The sequence below is a fragment of the Macrotis lagotis genome, chromosome 1 (assembly GCF_037893015.1).
Source record: "Macrotis lagotis isolate mMagLag1 chromosome 1, bilby.v1.9.chrom.fasta, whole genome shotgun sequence".
Lineage (NCBI taxonomy): Eukaryota > Metazoa > Chordata > Mammalia > Peramelemorphia > Peramelidae > Macrotis > Macrotis lagotis.
This window is the reverse complement of record NC_133658.1, coordinates 727,811,355-727,838,158: the sequence shown is the minus strand read 5'-3', so window position 1 is coordinate 727,838,158 and position 26,804 is coordinate 727,811,355. Positions and strand designations below refer to the sequence as shown.

General features: G+C 38.9%; 1 protein-coding gene across 4 annotated transcripts in view; it reads left to right on the top strand.

The window, feature by feature from the left end:
* Positions 1 to 16,435: 16,435 nt before the first annotated feature.
* Positions 16,436 to 26,804, top strand: part of B3GLCT (beta 3-glucosyltransferase) — a 107,079-nt gene continuing 96,710 nt past the window's right edge. For 2 of the 4 annotated variants that reach the window (XM_074216097.1, XM_074216098.1), the window contains exon 1: positions 17,219 to 24,146. In XM_074216097.1, the coding sequence (XP_074072198.1) occupies positions 24,044 to 24,146 (103 nt within the window). In that variant the 5' untranslated portion in view covers positions 17,219 to 24,043. Of the gene's footprint in view, positions 16,544 to 17,218; positions 24,147 to 26,804 lie in introns of those variants that run through there. The other 2 variants (XM_074216099.1, XM_074216096.1) reach the window with 2 other exon arrangements.

Sequence of the window (26,804 nt, the reverse complement as noted above, 5' to 3'; positions counted from 1 at the left end):
TATTTGAAAATGATATCTACTAAAATAGTAATTAAATACTATTTTGAATGTAAAAGGAGTTTAAGATTCTCCTATTAAAAAGCCCCTGCAGACCCCGAACTAGCAGAGGCTAAGGGGCTGTGAAGTCAGTAGAGCTGACTGCGAGTCCGGGTCAAAGCGGGGGGCGCGGAGCTGAGTTGGGGTCGGGCCGAGCCCAGGGGCCGCGCGCTTTCCTGGGGCCTCCCCTCCCCCTCCCCCTCCCGCAGGCCACATCCGGGACCAGAAGGGGAGCTGTTCGGGTGGCCCTGGGGGGGGCGGCAGAGGGAGAAGGGGGAGCCGCGCGCACGCGAGGGCAAAAGTCGAAGGCCGGCAGCCGGGAGGCTTCGGAGCGGCCGGGGCAGGGAGGCCTGGGCCCGGGGGCGCCGAGGACGTCGCGGGCGTGAGCCCCGGGGTCCCCGGCTTTCCCGCCCCATCCCGGGGCGCCCGCGGCGGCCGGGGCTCGCGGGGGGCGCCGTCCCGCTGCCTGCCGCCAGAGGGCGCGCCCGGGCCGGCGGCGAGCCGAGCGGGCGGGGACGGCGCGGCGGCGGCAGTAGCTGGAGCGGCGGCCACGGCCACGGCCACGGCCAGCGCCGCGCAGCTCGGGCTCGGCTCCCGGCGCCCCTGCCCGAAGACTCCGGACGGCGCGCGGCCCCCGGCCCCCGGCTCCCGGCTCCGGCGCGGGGATGCGGCCGCCCGCTCGGCGCCCGCGCGGCGTCCCGGCTGTGCTCGCGCTTCTTACCTGCTGCCTGGGTGAGTAGCGGGCGGCGCGGGGCAGGGGCCGGAGCGCGGGGCCAGCTCCGGGGCTGGCTGCCCGCGCGGCCTCTCCGCCGCCCCTCCGCCGGGCTCCGGGCCGCCCCGCCCCGCCCCCGGAGAACTTGACCTTGGGCTTCCAGGGGGGGGCCGCGGCCCGGAGCTGCCGGAAACTTTCCAAAGGGAAGCCGGCTGCGGGGTCCCCGCCCCACTCCCGCCCCGGAGTTGGAGGCAGACCCCGGGGGGACGAGACGACCCTCCCTCCCCAGCCCTTCCTGCCGCCGCTCCGGGGCTGGCCGGAGTCCCGCCGACATGGTGGCGCTCAGCCCCACGGCCCGGGCTCCGCGGGGAGACGCTTTGGAGCCCTCCGGGACGCGTGGACTTCCCCGCCAAGGACCCGCGCACCCGGGGACGTGGAGGGGGCGGGGGGCGAGCGGGGGGCGTCCCCACTCAGGGTCTCCGGCCACATTCCGCACCGTCTCCCCGCTCCCTCCTGCCTGCCTTCCAGCTCCTTTCCACTCCGAGGATATGCCACTATAAATTGCTAATGTAAAAGTTGGGGGGAAATAGCCGTTGTAAACGCTGCTGTCACAAATTGGTGAAAAGTTTGCGATGCGTGATAGAGATAGGTTTTTTCATACTAGGAATGAGGACAGTATTCCGATTCTTGATTTTTTTTTTAAATTTTCTCTCCGCTAGTACCAGAAGAGAGAAGCGTTAGCTTGCTTCCGATCAGGGTTGGTTTGAACCTTTAAAAAGCAGCCACTTGAGCTTTTAATCATGGCAGTAGGATGCTGTGTAGATAAAAAAGATTCAGCATCTCACCGCTGCTGTTTGGCCCACGGAACCGTCTTACTTAGATTGCCAGCCCTCTGGATAGAGACTACATCCGTCTCTGCTAGTATACTGTTTATGCCATTTCTATAAGTGCTGAGCAAGTGTGGAATAATAGAAGGGTGATTAATTTGTAATTAAATGTTAACATGCACGATGAGTTAAAGCAGCAATAGAATTAAAACTGGCATAATATTTTGGTTAGAGAAAGCTGTATATGATGATAGAGAGGTGGCTTCATGAGGAAAATTGTTTAAAAGAAAGGGAATGTTATTGACTGTCATCCTTTCCTAGTAATGATGAGGCTGATAGTTTAGGAAACTAGTGTGCTCATTGGCTGTTATGGATGAAAAGGACTAGAGAGTGAGGGGAGGAGGTAGTAGAAGCTGTCAATTAAATATTGTTATTAATTACTACCACTCCTCCAATTGTGTATTTTGCTACAAGTAATACTACTAAATAACTGTCTTGAATGCTTTCTTCATAATGACCTTGAGGTAGACTGTTATAATGTAATATATATATATATATATATACATATATATATATATATATATATGAAACACTTAGATACATATAGTTCACATTAGAAAGCCTGTCAATTGGGATACAAGCTTTCTCAAAATTTGATAAAAATATTAAAAATTATTAAAAATCAACTGAAATAACTCTCTCTGAAAGAGGGCTTTGAGTGAAATTGACCTGATTTGCACAATAAACAAAACTGAATCTTGTTAGAAGGTATTTCTGAGACATTCCAGCTTTTGGGAAATAGCTTTGATGATCTGACAGAGAAATAAAGCAGAACTAGTTCCCAGTAAAGGCAAGGCTTTTTGTTCATCACAATGGCTGACATACATGGCTTTATTAAAGCCTTTGCATCAACTGTTCCTTGATCTTCAGAACAATACTGTAAGGTAGGTAATAGTGCAAGAGCTTGTTCCTTATTTTACTGTCAAGAGAACTCTTGACTTCCCTGGCTACCTTCAAGACTCAGCTCAAATTCCATCTATAACCAGAAGCTTTTCCTGGTCTCCTTTCCTCCCTTTTGCCTGCCTTCTCTCCAGCCCCCCCCCCCCCCCATTCCCTTTGAACTTACCTTCTCATACTATATCAGCTTATGTGTTGATAGTGGTTTGAATGCCAACTTCCCCATTAGATAGGGAGTTTCTATCTAGCCAGAGGCCTGCCCTGCTTTTCTGTCTAACTCCATCAGTGGTTAGCACATAGCAAGTGCTTCTTAAATTCTCCTTGGCAGCCTCATTGACTGACTGAGAGGTAGGGAATAAACTAACCCAAGGTCATACAGATAGGAGTAAATCTTCTGAGTTCAAATGCTATGATTTCTTTGCTACACCATGGCTTCCTCCAGGGTGGAAATCAGCTGAATTTCATCACTGTTATTTTGGGGTCTAAGATTGCTAGAATTTTTTAGGTGGAGCACTAATTCATTTGTTGTTTTGACATGCACATCTTGGCACAGTTAGCAGTGGGTTTGCTGCAGAAATTAAAATATTATCAGTGGTTTGTCCCTGTCAAGCCACCAAGAATGGCAGTAAACAAAAACAAAAACAGAATGATTTGGAGCTGAGATAGATAGCAAAGCTTGAATGCATCATTTTCCTCATAAGTTTTGGACTGTATCCTTTTAAGTTTTCTAATCTCATCCAGGACTATCAAAAGCAGAGTTTCTGCAGGTCCAGAAGGACGAAGGACAGGGATCAAGAGACCTCTACTCCAACAATGACTGACAATAATAAGTTCTGTGACCTTGGGCGAAGGACTTGGATCTTGAGTTTTATAACTAGAAGGGATGTTGGGAATGGTATGATAATGAGTGTGACTCTCAAAAAACAGTATGAAGGACACATTTAAAAGTTTAATCTGCATTATTGACATTTTTCAATTTCTCTCTTACTTGGAAAACCAAAAGAACAAGAACTCAAGCCCTATTTTGCAATGATTCTAATTTCTAGGATATAAATGATCTCACTGAAGATTTAGCAATAGGTTCTCATAAACTGATGGGAGCTAGCTCCGGCACACTCCTGGATGTTAGAGATCATATAGTTCAATCTGCTCACTTATGAGATGAAAAAATGGAGACAGAGAAGTATAGTGACTTGCCCAAGGTCACACAGGTAGCAAAGTTAACATTCAAAGCCAGTTTTCTGATTCCAGTTCCAAATCCTTGTCTTTTCAGTCTGTGGGACTGAGTTTCCTGATCTCTAAACTATTCTTATCTCTTATTCATATGAGAAAGGTGGAGTGATGTTGGCTAGACAGTCCACAGTCAGGTGGTTTTAAGACCAATGATGTTAGACCCACTCAAAGAATAGTCTTTAATGGTTCTGAGGATCTCCAGTGGTTTGCCCTGGAGATCTGATTTGTGTTTGTTCCCTTGCTCCTTAATGCTTTTTTTCATTTCTCAGATAAAATTAATTAATTAGCAAATATTTTCTTAATATATGCTAGATAATTTGTAAGATCACTGGCTTCTGGGAGTTTATAATCTGGTTATGGTTTAGGACAAACTCAGAAGTAGCTAACAGAAAGCAGCAAGTAAGTCTCAAATAAAGTATAAGTCAACATTTGATAGAAAATTTTAGAGGAGAGAGAGAGAGGGAGAGAGAGAGAGAGAGAGAGAGAGAGAGAGAGAGAGAGAGAGAGAGACCTAATGGTTTTGAATGCTCTTAAATGATTTCTTGGAATTGTGCTTATCTAACTACAGACGAGCTAATTTCTGTGTGTAAGGATGGGGGTTAGGAAGAGCAGGAGCTGTGGTTGCTGTAAGAGATACCAATTTCTATAGTAGTGGTTCTCAATAGGTGGCAGTCCTCAAGAACCTTTCAGGGGTCTCAGCAATCAAAATTATTTTCATAACAATGCTAAGATATTTAAATTTCCAATACATTAAAAATTGATTGGTACAGCCAGTATATAAACAAAAGCTCTTTAAGTGGAGTCTCAATAATTTTTAAAAGTAGTGATCCTGAGATCAAAAAAACTTGAGAATTGCTATTCTGTAGGCATTTCAGAAGAAAGGAGATTTAGGGAATTTTAAAACTGAAATACTTAATAAAGGTATAAATGAACTTACTTACTATAGAATTTAGAATGGGAATTTTATTCTGATGTGTCAAAGAGGTTTATATAATCCAAAGTGTTAATGACAAAATAAAAGATACTAGCTTTCTTTTATTGATAAGTTAGGTGGTACAGTACATAGAATGCTGGACCTAGAATTAGAAGAACTGAATTCAAATCTGGGCTCATATAGCTTATGTGACCTAATCTTTACATGCCTTACCTCAAACTGCAAAATGGAGATCTTTATAACACCTACTTCTCAGGGTTGTTGTGAGGATCTAATGAGATAATATTATAAAGTGCTTTAGTATAGTGTCTGGTGCATTGTAGATACTTAGAAAATACCTCCTTCCCTCTTTCCTTACTGTTTTCCTATCTTCTGCCTGCCTTAATTTCAGTCTATCTTTCTTCTTTTCTTCTTCTCTCCCTTGCTTCCTTTCTTTTATCCTAAATATTTAGACAAACCCCCAATTGAGATGCTTTTCATCAAGTTCACCCTAATGGGGAAAATGTATGCAATTAGAAATCATAAAATAACTTAATAATTATTAATATTGAACTACTGGAAATTGTAAACAATTTAAAAATAGGAACACTATTTATCTTAACAGTATTTCGAGGTTTCAGCTAGAGCAAGATGATTTAAGCTTTTCCTCAAAATGTATGTTTACAGAATGTTTTGTGGTAGACACAGTGGGGGAAAAAAAGTAGTTTTTTTTTTTATCTCTGATTACTATAGTAAAGCTGCAGGTTTTGACAGAAGAATGATTAAAAGTACCATTAAATGAGATTAAAATTTATTAACCTTTTTATTAAAATAATTAATCTCTAACTGGTTTTCACCCTCACAAATTCAACAATGGTATGTTCTTCTAGGGATATGAGTAATTTCCCCACCTAAAGGAATATTTCATGGAATTCAAATGATAATATATTTTAGTTATCTTGCTTTTCTGCAAGGAGCTCCAGGCTCTTTATGCATTTCATCAGATTAATCTTCACAACATTTCAGTGAGCTTGGGGATAAATTATTACACTTATTTTCTAAAGTGAATGAGGTACAGGAGGCAAATGTCCAAAGCTCCGACTGAGCAGAGAATAGTTCAATGTTCAGTACCTGTGGCATCCATAGTTCAGTCTTTCATAAAATCAGACTTGGAGAGCACCTCAGAGGTCATCTAGTTTACCTCATTGCTGAACAAAGATCTCCTCTGCAGTCCAGTGAGGGTGTATCCAGGCTACTTGAAAACCACAAATGGAGAGGAATCTATTACCTCCCAAGCCAGTCTATTCTAATTTTGGAAAGTTTTACTTATTTGCATGTTTTTTTCTTTTATTACATCTATTTTTTTTCTTTGTAACTTGAGTTAATCTTGAGTTATACTTTCAGGAATAAGTTTAAATATTTGAAGTCTACTATCATATTCTCTTTAAGTCTTCTCTTCCCTAGTCTAAAAATCCCTAGTTCCATAATCTATCCTTTACCATATGGATTTTCCTTTCTGGGCATTCTGCATTTCCTATCATTCCTAAAACATGGTACCCAGAACTGAACTCATTGCTCCAGATATGGTCCAAAGAGGGGAGACTATGGTCTTTCACCTTTCAAGTCTCGAGCATTAGGTCTCAATGCAACCTAAAACTCATATTCACTTTTTGTTTAGTCATCATATGATTCACTCTGTAAAATATGAAGCACTCCAGACCTTTTTCAGACAAACTATGTAACCATTCATCCCCCCATTTTGATTTTTTGAATCCAAATATCAGATGTTTGCATCCACTCTTAATAAATTCATTTTACTGGATTAAATGCTTAATCTATTCAAGATCTTTATGGAACCTGTCATCTTCTAGTGTGATAACAACTATGTGTTGTATCATCTGCAAATTTGATGGGCATGGCATCAATATATTTAATCATGTCATTGATTAAAAAGTTATACAATCCAAGGCTATGAGTAGATCCTTAGCATATTCCAATAGAGACCTTCTGAATTGACTTTGAAACATTAATAACTTTCTTTTGGGTCTGACTATTTAAACTGTTCTGAATATATTTAACAATACTATTATCTAACTCATATCTATTTTTTCATAAAAATAGAATAATAACCTCTATAAATTTAATGTTTAATAAATTAAAATTATACCTATAGCATCCCTATGATCTGGTGATCCTAATATAAAAGAAAATTAGACTAACCTAGACCAAAGGCTCTTAATTTTTTTCTTTTCATGAACATCTGGGTAGTCCCTTCTCAGAATAATGTTTTTAAATAATTGAAGGCCATACTAAGTTTCAGTTGCAAATTAGCAAAAGTAAAGATTTTTTTTTTCTAATGCAAATTCTCAGATTTTTGGAAATCTACCCATGGATTCAAATTAAGGCCCTCTGATCTAGAATGACTATTCTTGAAGTCAAGCTGTCTCAGTGAGATCTTGGCTTCCTTCTCTAGATGTTTACTAACCACCCCTTTAATGAAGCATTGTAGCTTATTTATTTAGGACTAGAAGCCAAGATTACTGGCCTGGAGTTAGCAGACTCTATTCTTTTCCAATTTGGAGATTTGTCTTTCTCTGTACTTCTGGCAACTGTTCTGTTCTCCATGATCTTTCAAGGATACTTAAAAGGCATAGTTATCATGCCTGTCATTTCTTTCAATACCCTGGGATGTAATTCTTCTTTGATGACTTGGACTCAGCAAAGGACAGATACTCCCATTATTTCCTTAATATCTTTAATAACAATTCTCTATTGGCCATTTTTATTCTGCTCTTTCCAGGTCAAAGAGAACTGGCAGAAAAAACAGTAGCAAAGTAATAGTTAAACAATTCTTCATCTTGAAGGCTTTCCCCCCATTATTGTCTCTTTTGATCTTTCCCTTTAATTTAACCCCCCCAATTGTTTTTACCTCAAGTTCCCTGATTTTAATTCCCTTTGAGCACTAGACTTGTAGTCAAGAGGATCTGGGTTCAAATTCTATTAGACCCTAGGCAAGTTAATGTTCTTTTTTTTTCTTTATTTTATTTTTTTATTCTCATTTTGTACAAATTTTTTTTTACATTAATAAAATATTCTTGTTTAAGAGTAAACAAAAAACCCCTCCCCCCCATGAATATAAACTTGCTTGGGTGATAAAGTAAAGGGGAGAGAAAAAAATTAAAATAAAAAAAATAATAGTAATAATTGTAGGTATGGCCATGTGGCGCAATGGACGAAGCACCAGCCCTGGAGCCATGAGCACCCAAGCCCACATCCAGCCCCATATCCCCAACAATCACCCAGCCATGTGACATGCAAGCCACCTGATCCCCACTGCCCTGCAAAAACCAAAAAGAAGGAAAAAAAAGACCCAAAATAAAATAAAATAGTAATCATAGTAGGGGTGGCTGGGTGGCAGACAGAGCATTGGCCCTTGAGCCAGGAGCACCCGGGTCCAAATCCGTCCTCAGACACCCAAAGATCACCCTGCTATGTGGCCCCAGGCAGGCCACCCAGCCCCATTTTGCCCTGCACCCTCCCCCAAATAATAATAATAAAAAATGTGCTTCAGTCTTTGTTCCAACACCAACAACTCTGTCATGGGTGGATCGCATTCTTTATGGTAAGTCCATTGCAAAAGTTACTTCCATATTTTTCCAATGTTGCCATTGCTGATCGCAACCCCCTTCTTTCGTACTTCTCCACTACCATGTACTATATTTTCTTTCTCCTTTCACTCTGACTCTGCTGTAGGGTAGTTGAGTGGCACAGCGGACAGATCCCTGGTCCTGGGGCCAAGAGGCCCTGAGCCCCCATACCACCCCTTAGGCCCAGAATCCACCTGGCCCTATGGTCCTGGACAGGCCTTCCAATCCCAGCCCCTTGCAAGAAGTAAAAAAGAAAATGTGTTATATCTGACCACTCTACCCCCATGGTCCATCCTCTCCTCCTTTGTTCACATCCCCACCCCTTCCCCCTGCTCCCCCCTCCTTCTTATTCCAGATGCCTATACTCCATTGAATATATAAACTGTTTCCTCTCCTAGTCACCTCTGATGAGAGCAAAGTTTCCCTCATTCCCCCTTGCCTCCCCCCTTCCATATCATTGCAATAGCTCATTGTAATAAAAAAAATCTTATTATATGAAATATCTTGGCTTATTCCCCATCTCCTTTTTCTTTCTCCCATTACATTTCCCTTTTTTCTATTGACTCCATTTTTACACCATATTTTATCTTCGAATTCAGCTTTCTCCTGTGCTTCAACTATAAAAGCTCCCTCTACCTGCTCTATTAACAGAGAAGGTTCATAGGAGTATTATTAGTGTCATTTTTCTATGCAGGAATACATGCAGTTCTTCATTAAGTCCCTCATATTTCCCCCCCTCTCCTCCACTCTCCATGCTTCACCTGAGTCCTGTATCTGAAGATCAAACCTTCTGTTCAGCTCTGGCCATTCCAAAAGGAACATTTGAAATTCCCCTGGTTCATTGAAAGTCCATCTTTTTCCCTGGAAGAGGACATTCAGCCTTGCTGGGTAGTTCATTCTTGGCTGCATTCTAAGCTCTTTTGCCTTCCGGTATATTATATTTCAAGCCCTACGAGCTTCCAATGTAGTTGCTGCTAAGTCCTGTGTGATCCTGACTGCAGCTCCACGATATTTGAACTGTGTCCTTCTGGCTGCTTGTAATATTTTCTCTTTGACTTAGGAGTTCTGGAACTTGACTATAATATTCCTAGGAATTGGTTTTTTGGGATCTGTTTCTCAGGGGGATCAGTGGTTTCTCTCCATTTCTATTTTGCCCTCTGCTTCTAGAATATCAGGGCAATTTTCCTGTAGTAATTCTTTGAAAATGATATCAAGGCTCTTTTCCTGATCATGACTTTCAGGTATTCCAATAATTTTTAAATTATCTTTTCTAAGTCTGTTTTCCATATCAGTTGTTTTTTCAATGAGATATTTTACATTTTCTTCTAATTTTTCATTTTTTTGGTTTTGAAGTATTGATTCCTCTGGTAAATTCATCAATCTCCCTGAATTCTATTCTTTGTCTGAAGGATTTGTTCTCCTCAGAGAGTTTTCTTATCTCTTTTTCCATCTGGCCAATTTTGCTTTTTAAGGCATTCTTCTCCTCAATAACTTTTTGAACTGTTTTATCCATTTGACCTAAGCTGGTTTTTAGCATGCTATTTTCTTCAGCATTTTTTTGGATTTCCTTGACTAAGCTGCTGACTTATTTTCATGTTTTTCCTGCGTCTCTCTCCTTTCTTTTCCCAGTTTTTTCCCAACTCCCTCATTTGATTTTCAAAGTCTTTTTTGAGCTCTGTCATAGCCTGAGCCCAATTTCTGTTTTTTCTTGGAGCCTTTAGATGCAGGAGCTTGTGCTTCCTCATCTTCAGACTGAGTATTTTGATCCTTCTTGGGCTCATATGCAAAATATTTCTCAATGGTCTTCCTCTTATTTCTCTGCTTGCTCATTTTCCCAGCCTGGGCCTGGTTTTGGGGTGCTTCCTGAGCTTTTGGGACACTCCCACAAGGGTCTCAGTGTGTGAGGCTCTGTCCTCCCTCCTGGTCTGTGAATGACCATAAATGCCCCACTCTGCCACAGGGCTGAGGTGGGAGGGGACCCTGCTGTTCTATTGGGGGGCCTAGACTGGGATCAGGATCTGAATGTGGTCAGAACCCCAGAGTCCTGTTCCAGAGGCAGAGGACAGAGCTTGGCAGTGTCTCTTCACTCCCCTCCCTCAGCTCAATGGGCTCATGCCCTGGAGGCTCCTGCTTACCGGCTCTGCCTGCTTCTGTTTCCAGATCTGGGCTGCTGAATGACCAAGCTGCTCGCTGTGTGCCCTGAAGGTTGGGCTCCACGTGCTTGCTCTCTTGCTCTGGCAGAGGTCCCCCACTGTTCCCCCACTTTGCCTGGTGCTCCCCGGGGGTGTAGCTCAGGAGACTCCCCTGCTGCTGTGAGCCGAGGCTCCCAGCGCCCTGGGGCTGCCCCCGGGAGGCTTTAGTTCTTTCGCTCTGGCGGGCCACCCCTCCGGTGGGCCGCCCCTCTGACCCGGGGAGCAGAGCCTTTCTGCTCTTTTCCAGGTTACCTTGAGTAGGAGAACTGTCTCACTGTGTCCCTTTGTGGGTTCTGTCTCTCGAAAGTTTAGTTAGAGTCCTTAGTTTCAAGTTTTATCAGAGAGCACCTAAGACTCGATCCCTTCTTGTTGCCATCTTCAAGTTAATGTTCAATAGAAATTTTTTTTTAGGTTTTTGCAAGGCAAATGGGGTTAAGTGGCTTGCCCAAGGCCACACAGCTGGGTAATTATTAAGTGTCTGAGACCGTATTTGAACTCAGGTACTCCTGACTCCAGGACCGGTCCTTTATCCACTGCACCACATAGCTGCCCCTTGTTTAATAGAAATTAAATAATCTTTTGGTACCCCAGTTTCCTCATCTGTAAAATGTGGAGTTTGGATTCAGTAACCTCTACTGCCCCATCTAGCTCTAAATCCATGATCTTCTGATTTCATTCTTGAGTTTCCCATTCCTAACTTTCACTGAATGTTAGGTCTTAGGTTCCCATCTCTTCTTTCTTTGACCCCTCTGAAATCTCCTTAAAATCTATAGTATGTGTCAGACTATACCCAGCATTTCCTCTCCTATCATAGATTCTGTGATGGGAACTTCTTCCCAGTTCCCAACATTTGCACCATAATTATTTATTATTAATGAGAATCAGATCCAAAATGGGTTTTTTTTTGTTTCCTTTACCTTTTTAAGAATGAAATTTTCAATCTGTCAAATCAAGAAATGATTAGCTGTTAATGCTTTGATCAATGAAGAGGGAGAAGGGAGACAGGAAAAGGGAAAGGGAGGAGATGGGAGAAGAGGGGAAGGAAAGAAACAGAGACAAAAAAGGAGGGGAGGGGGAGAGAGAGAGAAGGAGATGAAGATGGAGATGGAGATGGAGATGGAGATGGAGATGGAGATGGAGATGGAGATGGAGATGGAGATGGAGTTGGAGATGTCTGGATAATAGAAATCCTCCATGACTGAAATTCCCCACTACTAATTTATCATGTATATTCTAAATTTTCATCCATTTCCTCTTTCTGCCTAGGTAATCTGTACACTCTGATGACAATATTACTTCTTTCTGTATTCATTGATTGTCACCCAAATATACTCTAGCATGTTTCCTCCTCCCTTCTCATTTCTGAATTTCTTTAGATTCCTATATCTTCTTTATATGATTCATTCTTGAATTTACATCTCTAGTACTAGCACAGTACCTGGCAGATAGTAAATACTTAATACGTGGTTAATTAATTAATTCATACATTATTTTACCCCTCCTCCTCCTCTCATTTTCTTTTTAGGTTTTTGCAAGGCAAATGGGGTTAAGTGGCTTGCCCAAGGCCACACAGCTAGGTAATTATTAAGTGTCTGAGACCGGATTTGAACCCAGGTACTCCTGACTCCAGGGCTGGTGCTTTATCCACTATGCCACCTAGCCACCCCCCCATAAAACTTTTACCTATGATTTTCCTTTTGAGTAAGACATACTCTTAGAGTGCCTTCTTCTAGTCATGGTGGTCATCCTAACATATCTTAGTGAACTTTACAAGGTCACATTGGCCTCTACATTAGACTTTCTAGCTCCCCTTACTTGTTACTTTGTGGATTTTAGCATAGACATTTGAATCCCCATGTTTTGTTATTGGCTTTTGTTTTTATTTTATTTCCTGCTTATCTTTTGATTGTCTCTCTATTGGCTTACCTCTGGATGGTGTCTGGAGTGGTGGATATATATGTATAGGTTTGTATATAAGTTGGCCTTCTTGATAATTTCAGTTTAAAGTCCTTTTTTGAGTAGATTTAGATTGGGAATCTGGTTGTTTGAAACCCCTCAAGTTTTAATTATGTAGGAATATGTTTTAGATAGAAACTAAGATGAAATTTAATAGTGATAAATATAATATCTTCCATATGGTTTTGAAACTAAAGATTTATAAGTACAGCATAGGAGAGACACTTTTAGAGAGCAGTTTTGCTGAAAAGATCTGGGGTCATTAGGGGGCTAAAAGCCCAGTATGAATAATTAAAGTGATAAATGATAGCCAACAAAGCAAATAACTTTCAGGAATGAAGAGAAATTAATCTCTTGGGCAATCCACATCTAGAATTTTGTGTTCAAGTCTGGCTGCTACACTTTAGGACAAACACTGATAAGATGGAGATTGTTTGGAAAAGGAAAACCAGGTTAGGGAATGTCAGCTGTAGGGATCTGAGATGTTTAGCCTGGAGAAGAGAAAATTTGGAGCAAAGGAATCTGTTTTGGTGCAGTTTGGAACAGACTGTTTCTGAACTCCTTTTCAACTTTAAAATTCAGTGATTCTTTTCTGTTGTTTCATTTAAAAGAATAGGCTGTCAGATGAGCAAGGCTTGGATAAGAAATACAAAAGTTTCCATAATAGTATAAATGGATGAGTTCTGTAACCTTTAAAAGTGTATTTTTAAGTTTGAAATTACTGCATTATATTTCATACAGTCAATATCTGGCAGCCAAAAAAAATTAATAGTATTATACCTCATTAAAAGGCATAGGATCTGGAACAAGCAGGGTAATACCTCCATTGTACCTTGCCTTGGTCTGGCCACACCAGATCCATCTATGTTTTTAGGTCTGGAGAACATATAAAACTGGAAAGCATTTAGGAGGGTAAAGACCTGTAACCTTGTACTGAGAAGTATAGTTGAAGAAATTGGAGGATTTTTATGCAGAAGAGAAAATCTAGGGTGAACCTGATAGCTTTCTTCAAGTATCTGAAGCTCTGTCAGGAATTTAACTTGTTCATCTCAGACCCAGGAAGCAGAACTCCCCACAGTGGTGGGAAATTTTAGAGAGGAAGATTTTATATTGGACATAAGGAAACTTATGACAAATAGTGGTATTCCCAAATGGTATGAAGTACCTTGGGAAGCAGGGAAAGCATTCTTATGTCAGGATCTTATCCTGGTTCCTTGCAAAGGGCTGGATACTCACTAGTTGGGGATGGTTTTAGAGATAATTCTTCTTTATCTGTGGCTCTGGCTACAGTACTTCAGTGATTCCTTACAATCCTTAGAATCTGTGATTCCCCAATAAGGCTCAATATGAATCAAGTCTATGAATACTTAACTATGGATGCTAATTGCAAATGATCTATTTCTTTTCCTTTGAAAATAAATTGATTTTGTAAAAGGGAAAAGCATAATACCTTAATCTCATGTTTGCTTCTCTAGTAGTCATGGAAAATAAGAAATCTGGTTTCAGTGGCACTTGCTCTCATGGAGGGTAATCAACCCAGTGGAGGGTTGTCCTTTTAAAAATAGGGCAGTATATTCACTCAGAGTTCAGAGTTTTGATTCAGAGTATTTTTAGTTTCTCTGCTGACTCATTATCATGTTAGAAAAATAAAATCTTACATTTATTAAATCCAGTTCTGACCAGTGGATAAATCTCATCTTTTTATTTTGCATGTTTCCTTAGAGCATAGCATGATGTCTTTGTTACATGGTAGGTACTTAACAAATATTTGTTAGTTGACTGACTAAGCCACAACATTCTTATAGCAGTTATCTGATCTTGAACACCATTGTTGACAGGGTATTTATTATCTCATGAGTTATTCTCATTTACTCTTCACAAAATCCTATGATGTCAGAATTATTATATCCCCTTTACAGGTAGGAAAACTGAGACTGGGATTGCTTAAGGAATTTGCCTATGGTCACATAAGGTAATAAGGGTCAAAAGTGGGATTTAAATTCAGGTCTTCTTGAGTCTGAATCCAACCCTCTATCCATTAGCTGTCTATATTTTTGGACATTACAGTGACATTTTTTTTTCATGGTTGTTGTGTCCCTGTAACTTCCATTTATTGACCCTTCCATTAATTTTAGACAGATAGAGCAAGATAGTACTTAATATATACTAGGGACTGTGATGAGCCCTGGGGATACAAATACAAAAAAACTTAAAATGATTCTTACTCTCAAAGGACTTTAATTCCTAATGAAAAAGATATTACATAAAGTGTAACCTGGGAGGTAGGGTGGGAGAAGGAATGGTATCCATACTCTAGGGCAAGAGAGGCTATTCAGGAGCTGAGAATAATTTGTGTTTGGATAGGTATTCTCAAAAATATACTGACATGACTTGCACCTTATGTTTATTATAGTGAGGGGAGAGTTGTGCAAAGACATCCTTCTTACTTGCCTTTTCCAGATCAGTTTTACCCTGTGGCCTGATTTTTTTTTTATAGGAAATAGGATTTCTAGTGAAGGTATAGGTGCTGCAGGAGTCCTTGGCTTTGTGGATATGATTTTCCTCCTGTATGAGTGAGGCACCATATCATCCAGTATTCCAGGCAAAGGCTAGTATGTGATTTGCTAGTGACAAGTTGGCACTAACCTGCTTCTCAATGTACTAGGTGTCAGCATGGGCTAGACTTTCATTCAAAAGTCTAATTGTGCAACACAGTATATCCTAACCTGTCTCAGGAATTCAGCAGTCAGGAAATCAGGGCTTATTTTTCCCTTTGGAGCCAAATGGAATAAGCATTTTACATAACAGCCCTTCTGGATTAAGGCCCTATCATTTTGGATAATGACCAAGCCTTTTTTTACAACTTGGTATTTACTTCATGCTATCTTTAAAATGTAGTAGCCTATTTGCCCTGCCAAGGAGTTGTGAAGTTGTTTGAGTCAAAGTTTGCAAGATCAGTTGAGAGTCTCAGATTGGGTAGATACTATAAGGTCATGATTCAAAAAGCTCACATCATATATTTATGTGTGTGCAATATTTTGTATAATATTCATGTTCCCAGAAAGTTGTTTGTAAGTTTACCTAATTGTTGTAAGTTTAACCTAATTGTATCTGACCTAGGGGAACTTACTGTCAACTTTCAGTGAATTGTAGGTAGAAATTTGTTTTTAAATCATTTTTGGTAATGAACACCTTTCAGTATTTCCAAAGATCTGTGATTTCATACTCCATTGCAGTAGTAGTTCAATGCCTTTGAAAACAGTTTCATGAGTTGTTGGGGACAAAGGAAGAACATCACCTGGTGACCAACTATCTGGTGATGTGCCTTTGCAAACTTACCTGGGTGCATTGTTTGGATGATCATTCTTTTCCTAGGTTTGTATGCTGGAACTTCTTAGCTTCATAGAATCTGCTGGAACTTAGGCTCTGTTGATAGAGACTTTGAAAACCCAGGGTCACCTTCATACACTACCAAACACCTAGGTAGCAACAATGAAGAGAGTGGAGTCAGAATGGTGCAGAATGACCTGAGTTCAAATCTAGCTTCACATGCTTCCTAGTTGCTTAACAGGAAAAGTTGCTTGAACTTTGCTTCAGTTTCCTCATTGTAAAATGGAGAAAGTAATAGCACCTATGGCTCCCAGTATTGTTTTGAGGTTCTCTTGAGTTATTTGTAAAATGCAGTAAATCATAAAATGCTATGTAAATATTAGTTATTATTATTATAATACCATAATAGATCATTGAAATAGAACTTTAGTAGAAGTCTATTATAAATAATTATCTTCTAATTTATCAATTTTTCTAGTTTGAACTTTTGCATATTGCATCAGTTAAAAGTGAAAGCACATTTGTAGTGTGCTATTATTTTCTTTTTTTTCTTTTTTAAAATTTCTATTAAAGATATTATTTGAGTTTTACAGTTTTCCCCCAATCTTGCTTCCCTCCCCCACCCCCACCCCACAGACAGCACTCCGTCAGTCTTCACCTCGTTTCCATGCTGTACCTCGATCCAAATTGTGTGTGATGAGAGAGAAATCACATCCTCAAAGAGAACAGAATTCTCAGAGGTAACCAGATCAAACCATAAGACATCTGGGTTTTTTTTTTTTCCGAATTAAAGGGAATAGTCCCTGCACCCCGCTCAAACTCCACAGCTCCCCATCTGGACACAGATGGCACTCTCCCCTGCAGACAGCCAAAAATTGTTCCCAATTGTTGCGCTGATGGAATGAGCAAGTCCTTCAAGGTTGAACATCACTCCCATGCCGCTGCCAAGGTGTACAGTGCCTTTCTGGTTCTGCTCATCTCACTCAGCATCAGTTCATGCAAATCCCTCCAGGTTTCCTTGAAATCCCGTCCCTCCTGATCTCCAACAGAACAACAGTATTCCATGACATACATACACCACAGCCCACCAAACCATTCCCCAACTGAAGGACACCCACCGGATCTCCAATTCTTTGCCACCACAAACAGGGCTGCTACAAATATCTATGTACAAGTAATGCTTTTACCCTTTTCCCTCATCTCTTCAGGGTGTAGACCCAGTAGTGGTATTGTTGGGTCAAAGGGTATGCACATTTTTGTTGCCCTTTGGGCATAGTTCCAAATAGCTCTCCAGAAGGGTTGGATGAGTTCACAGCTCCACCAACAGTGTAATAGTGTCCCAGATTTCCCACATCCCTTCCAACAATGATCATTATCCTTCCTGGTCATACTGGCCAATCTGAGAGGTGTGAGGTGGTACCTCAGAGAAGCTTTAATTTGCATTTCTCTAATAATTAATGATTTAGAGCATTTTTTTTCATATGGCTATGGATTGTTTTGATCTCCTCATCTGTAAATTGCCTTTGCATATCCTTTGACCATTTGTCAATTGGGGAATGGCTTTTTGTTTTAAAAATATGACTCAGTTCTCTGTATATTTTAGAAATGAGTCCTTTGTCAGAATCATTAGTTGTAAAGATTGTTTCCCAATTTACTACTTTTTTGATTACATTGGTTTTACCTGTGCAAAAACTTTTTAATTTATTGTAATCGAAATCATCTAATTGGTTTTTAGTGATGTTCTCCAACTCTTCCTTAGTCATAAACTGTTCCCCCTTTCCATAGATCTGACAGGTAGACTAGTCCTTGATCTTCTAATTTGCTTATAGTATTGTTTTTTATACCTATGTCCTGTAACCATTTGGATCTTATCTTGGTAAAGGGTGTGAGGTGTTGGTCTAATCTAAGTTTCTTCCATACTAACTTCCAATTATCCCAGCAGTTTTTATCAAAGAGGGAGTTTTTATCCCCGTGGTGGCCTGACTCTTTGGGTTTATCAAACAGCAGATTACTATAATCCTCTCCTGCTTTTACACCTAGTCTATTCCACTGGTCCACCACTCTATTTCTTAGCCAATACCAAACAGTTTTGATGACTGATGCTTTATAATATAATTTTAGATCTGGTAGTGCTAAGCCACCTTCGTTTGCATTTTTTTCATTAAGCTCCTGGCAATTCTTGACTTTTTATTTCTCCATATGAATTTACTTACAATTTTTGTGTGCTATTATTTTCAACAAGTTTATGTTGTATTGTACAGGTCACAGATTTGGATATGACAATTGACTAAGGAAAATTTTGAAACATAGGACATCTTTTGTTTTTTTTTAAAAATTATTCTTATTTATCAATTCATTTTCTATTCCTCTGAAAATAGTGTTTTAAAGGTTTGTAACATAATGAGAGTTGAAATTTTTCCTTGTTTTCTAATGATGGTCCTTTTCCAGAAGCAGAGTGATTGACTTAGACATGATCCAAATTAGAGAAGTAAGATACATGTTGTAATCATATTTTTCATCTTTAAATTCAGATATTTCTTTTTTGTCTTTGAGACTTGTTACCTTTTTGATGCATTGGGTAGCTAGATGCATTTCTGAAAAGTGAAGCTGTGCAGAAATTAATTTTTCTGCTGACAGTGAATTACAAATGAAATGAGGTCCAAGTTGGGTCAAAAGTGAGTTCAAAGGGAGAAGTGTTTTTTTTACAAACTCTCTTCCTAGTCCTGCCTCTTGTCTCTCTCATTTTATCTCATTCCCCCATACTTTCAGATTGTCTTCCACATCCTGTCTAAGATACCATGGATGAAGATCCTCTGGAATTGGGAAAAATAATTTCTTGACTCCCAACTGATCATTTCATTCTGTTATTGCCTGCCTGGAGCCTGGGTTGTATAGCTCTTAGAAATGGGAGTTCTTTAAATTGTTGGCATAGAGAGCATCATCGATTTAGAGCCAGAAGAGACCATTGAATGCAACCCCTTCATTGTTAACAGTTGAGGAAACTTAGACATAGACTTTGTGACCTGCCCAGAGTCACATAGCTAGTAAAGTTCTTTGATAGGATTTGAACTCAGATCTTCCTGACTTCAAATCTAGAACTCTGTTCATTGTGCCAAACTATCTTAAACCCAACAGCATTTTATTTTTCTGGTCTTCATTATCTTAGATGTCTCTGCTGAGTTTGACACTTTTAAAAATTGTTCCCTCCCCTTTTATGATATTTTTTCTTCCCTTGACTTCCTGGTGTTATTCTCCCAACTCTTTTAAAATTCTGATAATTTCTATAAATCTCCTTTCTTTTCCTACTGTAACTCCCCAGGTCTTTATTACTCTTTGCTATGAGTATTACAACAGCCTGCTCACAAGATTTCTTGCCTCCAGTCTAGAATGCTCCCTCAGTCCAAAAAAAAATGCCTACCATTGCATGATTAATTATTCAGATGTTCTGTTCTTGTTAATGTCTAGCCTCCTAAGCAAATATCTTTAATGAGATGATTGGACCCAGGTCTTTCTGACTCTAGGTCCAGTGCTCTGCCAGTCCCTCATTCTGCCTCCTTTCCTGGCATTCAAACTTTAGTTATTGAGAAAGATGTTGGCAATGGTTTGTTACTAAGGCAAGTAAGCAAATTTTGCTGTTGTATTGAATCAGTATTAGAGATTAAATATAAGCATGTGCTTTTCAATTTGCATGGAATTTAATTGTTTTTCTAAACGCTCCACCTACATTTTATTATTGTATCCTCTATAATAGCCCATTGGCATAGATGGTTATCATTCCCATTTTATAAATGGGTATACTGAGTCAGAGAGAGAATAAGTGACCTGTTAAGGGTCACACATTTAGTGATGGAGCCAACACTGGAACTCATGTCTTATGATACTAGGTCTTATATTCCTTTTCTTTTCTTTCGGAGGCTAGGGATAGAGACTGGGTCTGTAATTTCTTTTGGATAGAGAGATCCCAGGTGAGGAAAATCACTCTACCAATGCAATATGATACCTTCCCTGCATTTGATTATCTTAGAGAGTGGACTAGGGAACTATCATGTTAAGTGACTTAATGTGGGCTTTACCTGTATGTGTCATAGGGGGGACTTTAACCCAAATCTTCCTGATTCCAAAGTGGATATTTATCCTCTAAGCCATGATCCTCTGAGGACTATATAAAAATATTTGCATTAAGAATTATTTTAGGGGCAGCTAGGTGGCACAGTGGATAGAGCACTGGTCCTGGAGTCAGGAGTACCTGAGTTCAAATCCAGCCTCAGACACTTAATAATTACTTAGCTGTGTGACCTTGGGCAAGCCACTAAACCCCATTTGCCTTGCAAAAACTTAAAAAAAAAGAATTATTTTTTAAAAAAAGAATTATTTAGAGCTGATGCTAACGTTCTTTTTTAATCTTAAAAATTGAAATCCATTAGCACATTTCAATGGAATTAAAAAGGGATTTACTTTTGAATGAGAGAAAGAAAATCAGATGTTAGAACAGTAGGAGAGAGAACTCAGACTTTAGGTTGTTTTTTGTGTGTGTTTGTGTGTGTGTGTGTGTGTGTGTGTGTGTGTGTGTGTATGTGTTTTCCTCATTCTCTGTGCTTGGAATTTAATGTGCAGGTCCTCCATTTCACAGTTGGATTATTGTATTAGCCCTTCTATTGAGCCCCGTGACTCAAGTCTCTCCCCACTTTCATCCATTCTGTACTTAGCCATGAAATTGATTTTCCTAACGTTAAGGTCTGACCTTGTCAACCCCCTTTTCTACCATTCAGTAAACTTCAACAACTCCCTCTCACTGCTACAATCAAATATAAAACCATCTATTTGAGGTTCAAAGTCTTTCCTACCTTTCCAGTCTTCTTATACCATACTCATTCCCACATACTCTATGTACATACATTCCATCTCTCCATTGTACATTTTCATTGGTTCACTGGAACTCTTTCTCTCCTATCTTTGCCTTCTGGCTTCCTTCAAGGTTCCAGTAAAATCCTTCTACATTTCTAAGATGCTTCAGCATTTTCTGGTTCCTTTTAGTACTAGTGTCTTTCCTCTGTTAATTATCTCCAATTTATCCTTTATTATTTGTACATACTGATTTGCATGTTGTCTTCCCCAGTAAACTGGAAGCTCCTTGAGAGCTTGGATTTCTTTTTTTGGGGGGGGGGCTTTTTTTTTTTGTATCCCCAGCACTTTAGCTTAATAAATGCTTGTTGACCAACTAACTCTTGTTTGGTAGCAGCTGAGGAAGTTTTCTGTCTCTCATATAACTTGACTTGGCTTCTCCTTCTTTGTTCTTATGCAATTCTGGCTTGCTGACTTTCTCCAGCAGGTGTACATTGGCTGCAAGGGAAAGAGAGAATCTGGTGCAGGAAGATGGAGGTGAGGTGCTACAGCAGACACAGATTAAAGATTAGTGTTGCCTGACCATCAATTCATTTGTTTGTTTGGTTTTTTGTTTGTTTGTTTGTTTGTTTTTTAGGATTTTGCAAGGCAATGGGGTTAAGTAGCTTGCCCAAGGCCACACAGCTAGGTAATTATCAAGTGTCTGAGACCGGACTTGAACCCAGGTACTCCTGACTCAGGGCTGGTGCTTTACCCACTGCACCACCTAGCCGCCCCCTCATTTGGTTTTTAATCCCTTTGTTGCCCTGGTTTATCTTCAAAGCATATAATTGTCTACCAGAAACTAAGAGAAGGAGTTTTGTATCCCGGAGTTTAAGGTACTCTTCAGATCACATTGAATTAAAATGGGAAAACATGAGGGAAAGGAGAGTCAGGCAAGAAACTAGCAGATGTATTGGGCTCTCTCTGATGTTTTTTGACATAGCTTTGAGCAACATATCTTCTAAGTAGGTCACAAGAAATAAAGTAATGCCCCATAGAACTCTCTCGTCAATAACTTTTTAAAAAAGTACTCTTTGACACTACCTCTGAAATAAGTGCCCATGACATTGACAGCAGTATGAAATCTGCTTACATGGTCAGAATGTACTCATTTTTAGGGCCACCTTTGATCTCAGAACTTCAAGATAGTCTATTTTTGCTTTTCCTGGAAAGCAGATAATCACCAAGATCCCCTTCATGTTTACAAGGAGAAAGATGAGGTGCTAATTAGCATAATCTAGTGCTTCTTTGAACTTAATTTGATTTATAAAATGAAGTATTATCAGAATAACTTGTGAAGAAAATAAAAAAAAATAGAGTTAGGAGGGGGAAAAAATTCTGTTTTTCATAATGCTCCCTGTTCTTACCTTCCTTGGTCTTCCTATCTCCTGGCAATACCAGAAGAGTTCTTAAATTCTAATGTCAAACACTGGTCCCAGTTTAGTCATAAAAATTTCATTAGTTTCAAAAGTTAGATGTGTTAGGATTTTAGGGTGATCTTAGTTAAAATTATAAGGAGAAACCCTTATTTTCATTTTATGCTCTCATTCATATGTTAAGCTTAGTTCTTCAACTTGCCAAAGATCCAGATTCCTTAGTTCCTTAGAATTCAAAGTGAACATAGGGAAAAGTGAAATTTATTTTTTAAATTTAGTTTGGCACAATTCCATAATCTTTACAACTTCCTTGTGTGTTTAGTTATGTTCTACTCTTTGTGACCTCATATGGGGTTTATTTGGTAAAGATACTGAAATGGTTTGCCATTTCCTTCTCCAGCTCATTTTATAGATGAGGAAACTGAGGCCAAGAGGGTTAAGTGACTTGCCCAGTGTCATAAGTGTCTGAGACCAAATTTGAATTCAGATCTTCCTGACCCCAGGACCACACTCTGTATTCATCATGCCTCTTAGTTTCCTTATAATGTTCCTAGTCAGTGCCTAAAGTAATAAGAGCTTTGTGAAATGTAATTGAATTGTATTTTATATTTGTTTTTGCATAGTCTTATTCCAAAGGAGCCCTGAAGAAGACAATGTTACACATGAAATGTGCTTTTTTGTAACTGTTGTATATTATAAATGATCTATTAAATGATGCATTTATTTTCCCTAATATATACTTTCCCATATTTGCAAATTGCTTACCCGAGAACCTTAATAGAGATTTTACTTGAGGTGATGCTGAGATGGATTTGTGTTCAATTGTATAGGCTACTCTTAAAATATACTCTATTCTCTGAGAATTTGTAGATTTTATTTATATTAAGGAAGTGTAAGGGTAGAGCTCATTAAATAATTATGTTGGCATAGCAACATTAATCTTGTACAACCATTTGTCCTTACAGGACCAAAAGTTTTCTGTTTTTGTTTTCTCTAACCAAGAGAAAAATATCTGCGTTTGATTTTATAAAAGGTATTAGAAAATACTTTAGGACATTAGAGAGCACTACACAGGGCTATCATGATAAAGATATTAACAAGTATTATATAGCTTTGATATGACACTAATATCACTATTTTAGATTTTTAGACAGTTTATAAATTTAATGAACATGATGTTTTATGATCAGAGCAAAATAAACAAGGAAAAAAGAAAAGAACAGTTTTGTTTAATTCCTTCTTTGAATTTTAATCCATGTTGATGTCAATCTGTAATAAGTAAAAGTCATTTTTGGAAGGCTATTTCAGTTAATGGCCTTTGTATTTTTAGGCAGAAGCAATGTACTTGACTAAGTTAAGCCTTTTTTAAGTAAGGGATTATTATCTCTATTATTTCATTGTGAAGGGAAATGTTTGGAGAATTCGTTTGTATTGTTAGCCAATTTTCAATTATTTATATAACTCACTATCAAAGAATTGCATCATTAAACAAATGATAACAAAATATGCTTGTATGAGGTTTTGCTAAGTGATTTTTGAAGCCCACTCTTGAGAAAGATCATTGTTTTGCCTCCTTTGAGCCTATATTCTTGAGAAACCTCCAGGTATTTTTTGTGCTGAGACTTTTTTCTTTTGTGACTAACTTGACCTGCCTGAGAGTGAAGCAAGGGTGAATGTTGATTATAAGATGATGAATCTCTGTCTATTAAATTAAGAAAATTATATTTCCCTTTTTAAGATAAAAATATAAGTCAGAGAACTTGAAGTATCTTAATTACAAAGTTGACCCTTGAAAAATCTTGCCAAAGAACAAAATAAATGAGAAACAAATATTTGATTAGCTAAGTATATAAATGCTTCAAATTGGCAGAGCATCCCAATATCTGAAAAACTGACTTGAAGTAATTTGAGGTGATAAACAAAGTTATTCACATTGCAATATATTTTTCTATATAACTTGTATATTTAATAACCATTTTTATGATACTTTTTTTTTCTTTTAGGTTTTTGCAAGGCAATGTGGCTTGCCCAAGGCCACACAGCTTGGTAATTATTAAGTGTCTGAGGCCAGATTTGAACTCAGGTACTCCTGACTCTAGGGCAGTGCTCTTTCTACTGTGCCACTTAGCCGTCCCTATGATACCTTTTTGAGTATAATCTGATACCATGAAAATGGCTAAAAAATAAGTGTGAGTAAACAGTCTATAAAAAGATGTTAGATGGTTGGATAGAGAATTTGACCTGGAGTTTGGAAGACTCGAATTCAAATACAATCTCAGACATTTACTAGCTGTGTGACCCCTGAGTAAGACACTTTAATTTAATTTTCCATGATCCACTGGAGACAAACCCTCCAAGAAATCCCCATAGATAGTATTGTTGTGATATTGTCCAAGGTGTTAGGAAAAGTTAGACATGACAGAACTACTGAAGAAGAAGAAGGAGAAGGAGGAGGAGGAAGAGGAGGAAGAAGAGGAAGAAGACAACAAAAACAAAAACAACCTCCATCCTCTATCAGATACTGACCCCAAAATTGAAGTTATCAGATCCAGTATTGGCTGGGCATCCCTCCCTTCTTAAAACTTAAATTCTGGTTTACATTTTGCTACTATCTTCATCTTAGTGTCAGTTTCCCCCTTTGTGTTTTCTTTTTGTAAAATAAAGTAGTTACTTCTACCCATCTGCCTGGGAGTCAGTGAGCAGAATGACATGCTAGTCTTTTAAAGCAGGTTGAAAGAAATTTAGAGTTCCATTCTCCCTTAGCCCCCTTCCCTTTCCTTCTGCCTTCTTCCCTTCCCCAAAGTCAGTCTTCAATACAGCTCTACAACACTTTAAGCACTTTCCTTCCCCTTCCTCACACTAGTCTACTCAGGGATGTGCTGGATTTGGGCTCTTCAGTATGCAAAACTCCCCATGAAAGTCAACCAAATAGATTCCCAGTTGTATCAAAAACAGTTTTACTAACCCTTAATTTAAAAAGAAAATCATATACTACAGTGGAAAGTACATTGCATTTGGTATCAAAGGAACTGGTTCAAATCCTGCCCCAATTTACTATCTATGTGATGTGGGGAAGGGCAGGTGATTCCCCTAACCCTCAGTTTAGTCATCTGTAAAATAAGAAGTGGCTAGGTCTCTTCCAGGTGATGGACAAATCATATAACTTTTTTCAATCTTAGTTTCGTTAACCATAAAAAAGGGACTTTTATTATATTACTGATCCCTGAAATTCCACAAATAAAGATTATTTTGGCTAAAGTCTTCCTGACTGTTAAAATGCAAATTAACTTGACAGTGGTGATAACCTTAATACAGTATACAATTGTCCCAGGGAATGAAGTTAAGAAAGAGAAAGGGATTAAGCATTTATGTAGCTCCTGCTACATTTTAGGCATTGTGTCAAGTGCTTTACAAATATTACTTCATTTGATCCTCACAACAACTCTCTAAAGTATATCCTCATTTTACAGTCAAGGAAACTGAGGTAAAGAGAGGTTAGACTTAACCAGGGTCACACAACTAGTAAGTCAGATTTGAATTCAAGTCTTCCTGAATCCAGGCCTAGAACTTTATCCATTGCCTTTTTTTTTTGCTGATCATGCTTCTTAATCTAAGACTATAACTCTAAGGCTCTGTTCTGGGTCCTGTTTCTTTTTCTACCCTCTCATTTGATCATCATCTCCTAGATACATTAATCTGGCCATCATCAGCGGAAAGTATTATATATTTATGTATTAACCTTAGTCTCTCTCTCTCTCTCTCTCTCTCTCTCTCTCTCTCTCTGAGTTTCAGGCCTATATTACCAACTGCCATCAAATGGAATGACCTTAGCCATTTCCATCTCAGCTTGTCTAAAACAGAACTCTTGCCATCTTAAACCCAAACCTTTTTTGAATTTAAAACATCTTTTCAGTCTCTCAACTGTTACTAAATTCTCAACATTTTTATTTTCCTCAACACCTTACTGTCTTCTTACTTCTTATATATAATTAAATGCCTTCACAGAATTTCTAGCATATATTCCCTTCTCACTATTCACATAACCATACAACCAATACTTTATTTCAGACATTCATTACTTTTGCATGGATTATTGCAGTAACCTAATTTATTGGTTCCCTTGCCTTAAGTCTCTCTCTATTCCAGTCCATCCAAAATACGCTGCCAAAATAATTCTTCCTAAAAGCAATACTGATACTCAATAATATCAGTGGTTTCCTATTGCCTCTAAGATTTATCTTAAATGTATGTTTTTTTCCTCCCTCCTTTCATTTTTATTCTCTATCTTTTAGAAAAATAGCAACATATTTCTTGTAAGCAACATCTTGGGACTTTTCTTATTCAATCTGTCACTTTTCTTAAAAAAATCAGGGATTTCTAATTCATTTAAATATAAAGTTATGAGAGGTTTATCTTTTTTTTTCCATTTGTCTCTAATATTGTCTTTTACTTTTAAATTAGGGTTTACCACCCCTTCCCTTCCTTGATAAATACAGTTCTGTCTCAGTTCTTTTAGTTTACTCTATTTTAGAACCAAGCCTTTTTTTTGCCTTGGAATTCAAATTTTTTTCCTCTTTTTTTAATTTTTAAATTTTTTTGTTTTACAATTTTTTCCCCAACTTTGCTTCCCTCCCTTTACCCCCCACAGAAGGCAATCTGTTAGTCTTTACATTGTTTTCATGCTATACATTGATCAAAATTGAATGTGTTGAGAAAAAATCATATCCTTAAGGAAAGAATA